This window comes from Amblyomma mixtum, chromosome 8 (assembly GCF_055824585.1).
Source record: "Amblyomma mixtum isolate Tamu chromosome 8, ASM5582458v1, whole genome shotgun sequence".
In the NCBI taxonomy this organism is placed as follows: Eukaryota; Metazoa; Arthropoda; class Arachnida; order Ixodida; family Ixodidae; genus Amblyomma; species Amblyomma mixtum.
Window position 1 is genome coordinate 105,069,500 of NC_143019.1, and position 12,160 is coordinate 105,081,659.

Consider the following 12,160-nt stretch of genomic DNA (forward strand, 5'->3'; position numbering starts at 1 on the left):
AACACTTTTCCCACTTTGAGTAACTGATCAACTGCGCTATACTTGCACTTCGAGTAATTGATTAACTACTGATATTGATTGCGCTTGGATGGATTCTAGTGAGTAATTACTACCTTATTACCAATTGACACCACCTTGGATTCCCCGCACATTTGACCATCATTGCTTTTTCATGTTGCAGTCTGCTACCTGTTGCATTATTTCTAGGTTTTCCCCCTATAATAATGCCCATTGGGGCGGTGTAGGTATTTGAATAAACACTTATATATATATATATATATATATATATATATATATATATATATATATAAATGCCGCCTCGCACATTAATCTAATACCTTAATAAGAAAGCATCCGATGTGGGTATGCAGGGTACTTGTCGCGAAAAAAAAAATGCTGCAGTGCTTTTCACGAATCGCCACCGCAACCTCCAAAGTTCTGTTCGACATGGCGCGTGAATCACTGCGACGAATGCAGTTGAGATGTAGCTAAAAGTCGAAAACTGCGCTTTTTTTTTACTCCCCTGTCCTCGACTTCTTTGAGGTTCGTCGGAAAATGCAACACTTCTCTTTTCTCGGACCCGCATGTTCCGCATAGCCGCACTGTAGAGCCCTCTTACAGCGCTCTAAGGAGTACCTGGGATATAGTTACAGTTAACGGGCTGCAAAAGTGTTGTGACCGGGTATCGCAGCTTGAGTCGAGTGGGCATCTTATCACTCCCGAGTGAAACGCTCTGAGTTAACATCTCGTGATAACTCCTATAGACGCACACCACATATAATACAGACAGCAGTCTTATCGTTTTGTCACTTCCGACAGCTGCCCTGACAGGTACATTTGCTTTATCGGCTGGCCCTGTTGTCGCGTTGGACGGCACGGCGAGCCGCAATCGACAGTCGGCAGGCCTATCTCGCTGCAAGCGATGCGCGTCCCGCCGAGCACAAAATGGCTCCAATAGATCCAGACCAGTAAGTGCACAACATTTCATCTTTTCTTCGCATAAGTATTTGAGATATCGAACACCAGTGACCAGTCTCACGTTTTGCCGATAACTGCACATTTGCGAGAGGCCATCGGGAGGTAACGAGGGTACGACGGAATAGGAACGGTTATGCATCGAGTGGGTAGTGCCAGTTTGGGAGTGAGATATAGATGCAGACTATGAGAGCGCTGGATTTGACAGCATGACAGGCCCGAATGCTTGCTCTCGGCGTACTGGCGTGGTGCAAGGGATCTTTGAAAAACGTATCCTTTGTTTTAATCAAACATTCATAATAGTATGAGAGGAACTCCATCTCCATGGTAGATTACAAAATGGCCTACAATATACGACTACACTGCTTTCGCTACCTTCATGCGGGCACATGAAATTGAGTCTTTACAGAGGGTACGGGTTCTGCTATGCAAGGGAAAAGCGCTAGGACAAATGCAGAGCCCATTTTGGATACCTTATCAAATTTCCCTGCGTGGTCAGCTGTTTATATGGTAGTATCAAGCAGGAACATTATTTGTGAAGGCATGGATTCCGCATGTTGCGCGGCCCATAAAAATGTGTGCTCCCCACAGCCCGCGAGAAGCGCCGGAATTTTTGTGGACGGTTCCTAAAGCGTCTTTCTCGGCGGTGCAGATACAGTGAAACCACAGTGCGCACCGAAGTGAAGACGGGAGGGGCAGCTGGCAAGAGTGGGTGTGACCCGCGGAGCTTGTACCTCTCATGCTGGCACTACGTATTTCAGTTAAAACTGATGTGACATCATCCATAGTTACGTCAAGTTTTTGCCACAAAGATCTGAGCAGTTAGCACGCTGGTGCTCTGATGGAGGCACAGCACAATTTTTTAGCGCCGCTATTGCATTTATTGCGTTTCGTTGTCGAGCGTTCTCCTGGTAGACCGTAACGCGAGTCACTCAACGGGCGAGAGCGTGACTCGCGAAACCAAGTAACTTGAAGGTGCGGCCTGCAATGCAAACTTCGTTTCTAGTACCATATACGGAGTCTGTCATGGAAATTGAGCAAAGGATTAAATAAAAGCAAGAAACTGCAGCTGAGATGAAGCCAACGACGAATTGTTTCAAGTGTTACAGCGCTCCACAGAGTGTTTTTAACTTGCGCTTAATTAGCTATTTATCTAATTTTAATTATGCAAACCAATTAATATTCACTTTAGTGCCAAGTGCATTCGTTTAAACTGTAGAGGGGGATCAGAAACAAGAGATCCAGTGCTTTTTAGCAAGGTTTGTTCTGTGTGTCTACCGGAATTTAATGACTGCCTATGAAATAATAAAAAACCCCGCCACTTAACGGCCCTGATGCACTACCATATTGCAGTGCTCCCAATCGTGTTTTCAACAAATGAAATGTGTGCGCTGGCCGTGCCGTAGTGAGCGGCCGCCCCTCATTTTGACGGGCTGCACAATGATATAAATGATAGATTTTCTTTATACAACTACAGGGAAAGCTGGCGGCGGCACACTTCATCCTCCATAGAGAGGCGCAGGGATTGTGGGATGACGAGGCTCCTTACTTGGCATGACTATTGTTGGGCGTAAAACGTGGATTCAGCCGTGAAAATACGACTCTTCTGGAGGCAAACCCCGCAGAAATCCATTGAAAGATTCCATTCCAGCTGGACACCGAACTTTCGCTTACGTTGAATGTACTGAGGAAGTGAAAAACGCAGTATTGAAGTAATTTAATCTGCATACAGAGGAGAGAATCGCAGCGCGACTACCAATTTCAAGGTACAATCTACATTTGCTGTCCTATAATTTCTGTTAATTCTCAGCAACAGCAATGAACTGTAATTGGTACAGCACTCCGATTTCCCTTTTATTTTCTCCGCAGAATTCATTATATGCATTATAACTTTTGTGGTTTTGTCAATATATCCTAATTTCTAAGTTGAAGATTGCTTTCCTTTCCTTTTTGCCTTCCTTTCATATACTTTCCTTTTGATTTGAACGCTTGTTGCTTATGTCCCGTATTATAGCTTTCTAAATGAATAGTTAAATAGCTTATCTTTTTTCTGTTACAAGCATGTTGATAGGCATATTATATGTTAAAATGCTGTTGCGTTTTGTAATTTTAGGTTCACTCTATAAGGCTGCTGTAGGAGGCGGGGACACCACATGCTTTTTCCTCCGCCCCTCACATTTGTGATGTGTTATAAACCTGATTGATTGATTGATTGATCAAGTGATTAATGTCCAACACTAACCTTGCCAAACGCCAATCCTCGTCTGCCCGTAATTCCCGCGACGGATGAAGTGATTTTTAGGAAACTCGCATAGGCGGTGGCGCTAGCTTTCCCTGGGTAAAATTTAGAAACTTTTTGGCACAAGCAAGGCAAAGCGAGGCTACTATGAAACCCACGACTACACTGCTTTCCATTCATGATGTTTTTTTTAAGCGAAAGCTTTACTAGTCTAGCGGCGTCGATTTCGCTGTGTCTGCACGAATGACATTGAACAAGAGGAGTGCAGCTGCGTGAGTAACCAAGTGACGTACCACATCACTACAGCAGCTGCCGCGCGCTGCCAATCCGGTGTCTCGCTATGGACGCAGGAAGTCAGACAGAGCCTACGTCTTGGAGAGTGGGCACTCGCAGACGTCAGGCCGAGTCTGATCATGCGGTCGACATTGCCTACCGTGCGAGGAATTTACAAAATCGACGGGGAGCGTAAACGCGCTAAACGGACAGCCGGAACCGGTGAACAGCGGGAGCTTCGAAAGCAAGGAAAGGCGCATAACTAGCTTCCTGGGACAGTGGACACCTCAGTCGCGCTTTAAGCTACGCGATGGCAGTGGCAGATGTGCGCTGCATGCGTTGGCATTGACAACGTTGTAGTTGAAACGCGGCACTGAAGCTGTAGCCCGTCGGCGTTCATTGTGTTATTGGCGTTGGTAACGTTCCAGACTCCGTTGGTTTTGAGAGAAGGAAGGACGCACAACTGGTTCCCTGGTTAAGTGGACGCCTCAGTCACACTTTCAGGTGTGGGGAGGTAGTGAGGGAGAGATGTGCGTGTCATAAAATTGAACGCATTTTTGAAAAAAAGACGCAAAAACAGCGCCGCGCGGACGCGACCTCGCCAGCAGGGAAGAAGGAAACCCCCTAAGAGCGTCTAGCCTTGTGTGTGTTGCGGCCCCCTCCACCATCGCTCGCCGGCGCGGCGCCAAGAAATTGCGTCAGCCCATGACGTCGAACCTTCCAGAATGTCGGAGTCGATTCTACTCGGTGCTGACGGAGAGGTGTGTGCCTTGAGTGTGCTAACTGATGCCCCCTCGTTCTTCACTGGCGCGTCGGCGGCGGCGCCAGACCAGGAATCTTTGGAAGCAACTCGAAGCCAGTCTGAGGGCCTGACCCATGGGGGCGCGCGCCCGGCGCGAGAAGAAGGGCATTGCACAGTCAATACTGTGCGTATGTGCGCGCGTGCCTTGGCGCAAAGAACAAACAGACGTGGAGCACACCTATATGCGTCTATGAAGGGCGTTTACCGCTGTCGGGAGCCCGAGCCGCCGTTTAAGCTTCAGTGAAGCGCACCCGCTCGACTCCCGGGACAACACCACTCACCTAGCCACGGTACAACGAGGCAGCGTGCGCCAACCTGCGGTCGTCGGTCGTCGGACTCTCGTAGTGCCCAGTGAACAAACTGTGTTTTGTTTGTTTGCCTCTGTCGTGTGTTAGTGCACTTCAGGTGCAATAATTCATTTTTATTGTAAGATCTCTCAAGTTTAACTTTGGACGAGTTGCATTGTTTTGTTAATCACTTTGTATGTGCTCCTACGAGTGATTGTGAATCCTCTGTACCGTCTCATTGCTGTATAAACTTTGTTTTCTTTGTGAACCTTTGGCTCCGACTCATTCTCTGGCTTGCGACCGGCGAAAGCTGGGCACCAAACGACCAAACCTCTTGTCACTTGGTGGCTGGTCTCCGCTGAGCTTGCCACGCTTAGTCGAGGGCATCTCCTTTGTGTCCGAGACCGCTATCTCCACACGCTCTAAAGGTGTCTAGGAACGCACACTAAAGTGCGCGAGGTGGTGACAGTGGGCTGTCTACGTTAGCGCTGGCAACGCTGTGGCAGACACGCGGCACTTCAGCAATAAGCCGCAGCATGACTTCACGCTGGTTATGCAAGCGTGGCTATCGCTTGCATAACTAGCGTTAGCTCAGTTAAGCCGCAGAAATTTTTTTTTCTGAGTGACGGCTGAGTAAAGCTCCGTCTAAAATGGCTGTCGGTGCCCTGTCTTTTCTTACAGACCACGGCGCGCGCATTCCAGGATGACTGCTGACAGCGGCATCGGCCGGTCACTTGAGTCCATGAGCGCGCGCGCTTCGTTAATTCAAAAAGCGTTTGGCAGCACTGCAGTGCAGTATGGCAACAGCCCCAATGAGATGTCTTTTTTTAAAAATATTTCGCGTTGTGTTTTAATTCTGGACGAAAAGGACCACGTAGGAGATTTGTTGCTACAAAAACCTAAATCGGTTGTTTCGCACCCCCTCTACAGCTTTAGAAAACGCAATTGACCGTGGAGTGAATACCAAAATTTCATGTAGTTAATCTCAAATAAATAATTTAATAAGCGAAATCCGAAACATACTCTCTAGGTCTTTACGTCTACGCACAAAACACCCTGCCCAATAAATGTAGAGTTCCCCTTAGGGGCGCCTGATTCATGCAGACGTTGGTGAGTTGCGACACCACGGGTTCCTGAGCATCCGAAGGGACATCCCCGCAGGGGGATGATGGTGAGCAGTGCGCCACCACGGACCCGAGCATCCGCGCTTAGCCGTGCGTGGCATCGCCGTGTCCGGGGAAAAGGGGATCCTGGTGGTTGAGCCAATGCCGAGCGTTTGGACCTTTAAGGCCTCTCGGCGGAGGCAACACACCACTTTGGCCCCAGCTTCCTGTAGACGGCACCTCCGGCCTGACCCGACCGGGGGAAATCGGCAGTAGCCTTTTCCTGTTTTCCTCTGCATCTTTCACTTTCCTATCTCCTTTCTTACAACTTTCCTGTATCCTCCTTCCTTCTTGGTTTTTTTTCTTTTTTCCTGGCGGTGAGGGTTAACCTTGTGTGACCAACTACCCTGAGTTGCGTCATATTTGATTATAGTTAAGGTCTACAGCTGGCGTGGGCAGCACTTGCTTTCAAGTTCCTGTCGCGTCCCCTTGTTGGTGGGTGGCTGGCACCATGACCGAAAAACTAAATTTTTTTTATGGCACCTTCCCTTTCCAAACCATATCGCTCTCTCAAGAAAGGGCGGAACGAGGCATATTTTTTTCCAAAAAGAAAGCGACAGTCACAAAGTTTCACGTAATACACAGTAACTGTGAAGAAAGCAAGCCCGTATAATATTCGCATTTCTTGTCACCAAATGCTTAACAGATACCTTAGGGCCTGGCTACAAGGTGTCAAAAATGGCCAGCGGCGACCTACTCCTTGAACTGTGCGAGAGCATCCAGTGCTTGAAACTCTCAAACATTGCTTCTATAGGGGACATCTCTGCCTTCGTGACTCCCCACCGATCTCTTAACACAGTTAAAGGTGTTATCTCAGAGGCTTACTTCATCCATCTAACAGAAACCGAAATGCTTCAAGGACTCTCTGATCAAATTGTAATTGACGTGCACAGGATCAAAATCCGCAACGTCAACAAGGAAATAGATACCAAACACATGGTCCCCACATTTAACACCAGCAGCTTGCCTCAAATGATCGAAGTTGGATACCCCCCGCAGGGAGGCGTCTGCAGCATGCAGACGTTGGTGAGTGGCGACACCACGGGGTTAACCCGAGCATCCGCAGGGACATCCCCGCAGGGGGATGATGGTGAACAATGCGTCACCACGGACCCGAGCATCCGCGCTTAGCCGTGCGTGGCATCGCCGTGTCCGGGGAAAAGGGGATCCTGGTGGTTGAGCCGATGCCGAGCGTTTGGACCCTTAAGGCCCCTCGGCGGAGGCAACACACCACTTTGGCCCCAGCTTCCTGTAGACGGCACCTCCGGCCTGACCCGACCGGGGGAAATCGGCAGTCGCCTTTTCCTGTTCTCCTCTCCATCTTTCACTTTCCTATCTCCTTTCTTACAACTCTCCTGTATCCTCCTCTTTTCTTCGTTTTTCCTCTTTTTCCTGGCGGCGAGGGTTAACCGTGTGTGACCAACTACCCTGAGTTGAGTCATATTAGGTTATAGTTAAGGTGTACAGCTGGCGTGGGCAGGACTTTCTTTCAAGTTCCTGTCGCGTCCCCTTGTTGGGCTCCATGGTGGGTGGCTGGCACCATGACCGAAAAACATCAATTTTTTATGGCTCCCCCCCTTTCCAAACCTGATCGCCCTCAAAAAAGAGTGCGGACCGAAGTGACTACTCAATACTTTCAGAAATCGAAAGAAACGTTCCCAAAGTTTCATGTTGTTCACAGTGAAGCAACAGAAAAGACTGCCCGAACAATATCCCCATTCATAGTAACAAGAACCCTAACCAGTGCCTTAGGCACAGGTTACAAGCTAAAAAAAAATGCCTAGCGGTGACCTCCTACTAGAACTGAAAGACAACGACCAATATTCTAAACTGTCCAACTTGATGTCCATTGGGGATATACCTGTCTCAATTACTGCACATCGATCTTTGAACACCGTCCGGGGAGTGATCTCCGAAATCGATTTCCTTGAACTCACAGAAGAAGAAATGCTCGAAGGTCTGAAAGACCAGAATGTCATCAATGTTCACCGCATTAAGATTAGAAAGGAAAACAAAGAAATAGCAACAAAACATCTTGTCCTCACGTTCAGCTCAAGCATACTACCTGAATCAATAGAAGTTGGTTACCTCAAGATAAATGTCCGACACTATATCCCAAACCCGCGACGGTGTTTCAACTGCCAGCGATACGGTCATGGCTCACAGAGCTGCCGTGGCCGAAAAACATGTGCAAAATGCGCATCAAACGAACACGTTTCTGAAAACTGTGAAGCATCAGCACTTCGGTGCGCAAACTGTGATGGTGATCATCCCTCCTATTCCAGATCATGTCCGTCATGGAAAAGTGAAAAAGAAATAATAACAATGAAGACAAAGCAAAACATAACTTTCAAGGAAGCACGACAACTTTTTCATGCAAAGAACACGTTCAACTTCACAGCAAGAACAAACTTCGCTGATGTGGTGCGCGGGGGCGCTGCACCGCACCGCGTTCCGGCCACTGCCCAGGCAAAGCCTCAGGCAGGGCCATCTGCGCCCCCGGCAGGGTCAGCAAACGCTGCCTTGCCACCCCCCAAAAAGGTCTTGCCGTCCCCTGAGTCGGCAGACGATCAGACCACCCCCTCTAGGAGGAGGTCTGAAGTTCGTACACGCGCGGCATCCCCGCGGGCCTCCAGCGCCTCCGCCGAGGCGATGGATGTATCACCCGGCACGCTCGCCCTGCACGGGCGGCAAAGCTCACTTGACCGCCAAAATAAAGGAAGGACCCGAATCACGGGTCCCCCTAAACCAGAAACCTAGGTTCCCACTTTTCCTTAAAAAATCCACAGAAAATGGCGTTCCTTATACAGTGGAACTGCCGTGGACTTTTCCATAACTACAGTGACATAAAAGATCTTTTAGACACTTTCTCCCCTGTGGCGTTATGCCTACAGGAAACGAACCTAGGTCCTAAACACAAGAATTTTTTGAAGAAATACAAAGTCTTTCGTTCTGACAGAGAGCAAACTAGCAGGCTCTCTGGAGGTGTTGCTATTGTCATCCAAGGCGGGGTTGCAACTCGCGAAATCAAACTTCAAACTAACTATGAAGCTGTTGCAGTCACCGTCCTACATTTCAAAACAATTACAATATGTTCTGTATATCTCGGGCCACACCAAACAGTTACACTTAATGACTTGGAAACACTTTTAGAACAGCTGCCAGAGCCATATCTGGTAGTTGGGGATTTTAATGCCCACTCTGTTTTTTGGGGAAGTGAACAGACTGACACTAGAGGTCGTGTTTTAGAAGATTTTATTTTGTGCAACGACGTTTGCCTGCTGAACACAGGTAAACCTACGTATTGTTACCCTGCCTCAGGAAAAATGAGTTGCATAGACTTGTCTTTTAGTTCACCCTCCGTTTTTACTGATTTTAATTGGGATGTTCTCCAAAATCCGTATGGAAGTGATCACCTTCCTATAGTAATTAGCTTGTCATCACCACCATCAATCATTCCTAGCAAACCACGTCGTTGGAAGCTCCACGTAGCTGACTGGGCACTATTTCAGGAAAAGGCCGCACTGGATAAAATTTTTTCGGATGATCTTAGTGTAGACGATCTCAACGAAATAATTACAACTTGTATTATAACTGCTGCGCGCGTAGCCATTCCTCAGTCTTCGGGAGCGGTACGCCAAAACCACAAGGTTTGGTACAACCAAGACTGCAGAGATGCAAAAAAGAAGCAGAACAAAGCCTGGGGAATTTTTCGCAGGTATCCAACAGCTGAGAACCTCATAAGATTTAAAAAAGCCCGCGCAAAAGCACGACATATCCGTCGTAATGCGGAAAAAAACTCATGGCAAAGCTACATATCATCCATAAGCAGTTCCGTCACATCAAAAAAAATGTGGGAGCAAGTTCGCAAACTGAATGGCAGCTTCTCCCCTTTCACAATTCCCTTTCTTACAGACCCTGGTGCACAAACAAGTATAGCAGAACAAGCAGACATCTTAGGCGAACATTTCTCTAACGTTTCGAGCTCTTCACACTACACACAAGAATTTCTACAATACAAAAACACATCTGAGAAACAAAGACTCCCTAAAAGCGCCTGCACAAATGAAGCATACAATAGTCTCATTACAATTCATGAAATAAACAGAGTTTTATCTGCTGGGAAACAGACCGCGCCCGGCCCTGATCAAATTCATTATCAAATGCTGGCACATCTTTCTCAGCCGTCTGTTGAAGCACTTTTGAGTTTTTTCAACAAAATATGGGTGTCAGGAAAAATACCTGAAGCATGGAAAAAGGCCATTATTGTACCATTCTTGAAACCCGGAAAACCACCAACCTCCCCCAACAGTTACAGGCCCATAGCCCTCACAAGCTGTCTCGCAAAATCGTTCGAAAGCGTCGTTAACATTAGGCTGATGTTTGTCCTTAGAAGCCGTGAACTTCTCGACATCCACCAATGCGGTTTCAAAAAATCTTGTTCAACAACTGACCATCTCGTCCGCCTGGAAAATACAGTTAGAGAAGCATTCATACATAAACAACACTGCCTAGCAATATTTTTTGATATGGAGAAAGCATATGACACCACTTGGAGGTTTGGCATACTCCGTGACCTAGCGGACCTGGGTATCCGCGGAAGGATGCTGAACTGCTTAAAAGACTTCCTTTCTGAGCGTTCCTTTCATGTACGCCTAGGTTCCACCCTTTCCAAAAAATTCGTTCAGGAGAATGGGGTTCCGCAGGGGTGTATTTTAAGTACTACCCTCTTTCTCGTGAAAATAAATTCCATAGCCAAGATATTTCCAAAGTCCATTATGCATTCTTTATATGTCGATGACCTTCAAATAGCATGTACATCGTCCAGCCTACCAACCTGTGAACGACAGATACAACTGACATTAAACCGACTTTCGGTTTGGGCAGACAAAAATGGGTTTAAGTTCTCCCCACATAAAACAGTTGCTGTCCTTTTCTCGCTCAAAAGAGGTTTGCAGACTGATCCCACCTTGCATTTAAATGACACCGTACTTCCAGTAAAACATGAACATAAATTTTTGGGCGTAACATTTGACAAGAAACTCTCATTTCTGCCACACATAAGTATGATCAAAAAGAAAGCCTCCCAATCCCTGAATATACTCAAAATACTGTCACGAAAGCGGTGGGGATCTGATAGAAAATGTCTTTTGCAAATATACCGGTCTGTAGTACGCTCCACCCTAGATTATGGATGCGTTGTGTATGGCTCTGCGAGGCCATCATATCTGAAGAGACTGGACCCAGTACATAACCTTGGTTTACGTCTCTCAACAGGTGCATATAGAACATCCCCGATAAGTAGTCTCTATGTAGAAACCAATGAACCCTCCCTTATAGATAGAAGAACAATGCTCACTTGCGCATACGTCCTGAAAATCCGTTCCCTACCGAAACACCTCTGTTATTCCATAGTTACAAAGTGCACCTCCAGAACACTGTTCAACAACAGACCCCAGTCAATCAGACCTCTACTACTACGCTTCGAGGATAGTTGCCAGAGTCTAGGATTACTGGATACCCTTCCTGACATCACCTCAATGCACGACCCACTGCCCCCATGGTACAGCCTGCCCACTGTATGTGACCTTACATTAACGCGTTTTCAGAAAAAACAAACGCCGCGCGAGCACATACTACAGGAATACTTGACATTGCAAGAAAAATATGCTTACCACACAGAATTTTACACAGACGGCTCAAAAACAACGGATTATGTAGGAAGTGCGGTAGTACAAGGGGACTGGAAAAAAATTGTAAGACTGCCAAACTGTACGTCCATTTTTACCGCCGAATGTTATGCTGTTTCTGTAGCTGTTGATAGAATATTAAGTAACAGTATCGAAAAGAGCATCATCTACACAGATTCACTCAGCCTGCTCACCGCTTTACATCCGCAAAATGCAGTTGAACCATTAATAGGGAGCATAATACACAACATAGAAAAAATCACAACACAGGGGCACACAATCAAATTCTGCTGGGTGCCGAGCCATATTGGAATAGTCGGAAATGAAAGAGCCGACTCGTACGCTGCAGAAGCTCACAGTCACGAAATCAGAAAAGTCAGTACACCGTATAGAGACTGTATGAAATTAATACATTCTAACTTGAAAGCTAAATGGCAGACAACTTGGGACAATGAAATAAACAACAAGCTGCATTATGTAAAACCTGTTCTAGGGGAATGGAAGACCTGTACGCACCAGGAGCGTTTTAAGGAGGTAATTTTATGTCGGCTCCGCATAGGACACACACACCTGACACATAACTTCCTAATGACAAAACAAGACAAGCCTCTTTGCGAAACATGTGGAGATGAACTCACACTAATCCATATTTTAATATCATGTTCAGAACTCGAAACACTAAGAAAAAAGCACTTCACTCAATTTTATAACGAACACATTCCTCTCCATCC

The 12,160-nt window shown here is 46.8% G+C and overlaps 1 protein-coding gene and 1 pseudogene across 1 annotated transcript in view; both read left to right on the top strand.

Annotated features, from left to right (window-relative positions):
• Positions 1–824: 824 nt before the first annotated feature.
• The window catches only part of LOC149333773 (uncharacterized), a 49,656-nt gene continuing 38,320 nt past the window's right edge, over positions 825–12,160 (top strand). Inside the window, exon 1 of the mRNA XM_089558770.1 lies at positions 825–968. Coding sequence (XP_089414896.1) covers positions 946–968 — 23 coding nt within the window. The 5' untranslated portion in view covers positions 825–945. The remainder of the gene's footprint in view (positions 969–12,160) is intronic.
• On the top strand, positions 6,778–12,072 carry LOC149333774 (uncharacterized; annotated as a pseudogene).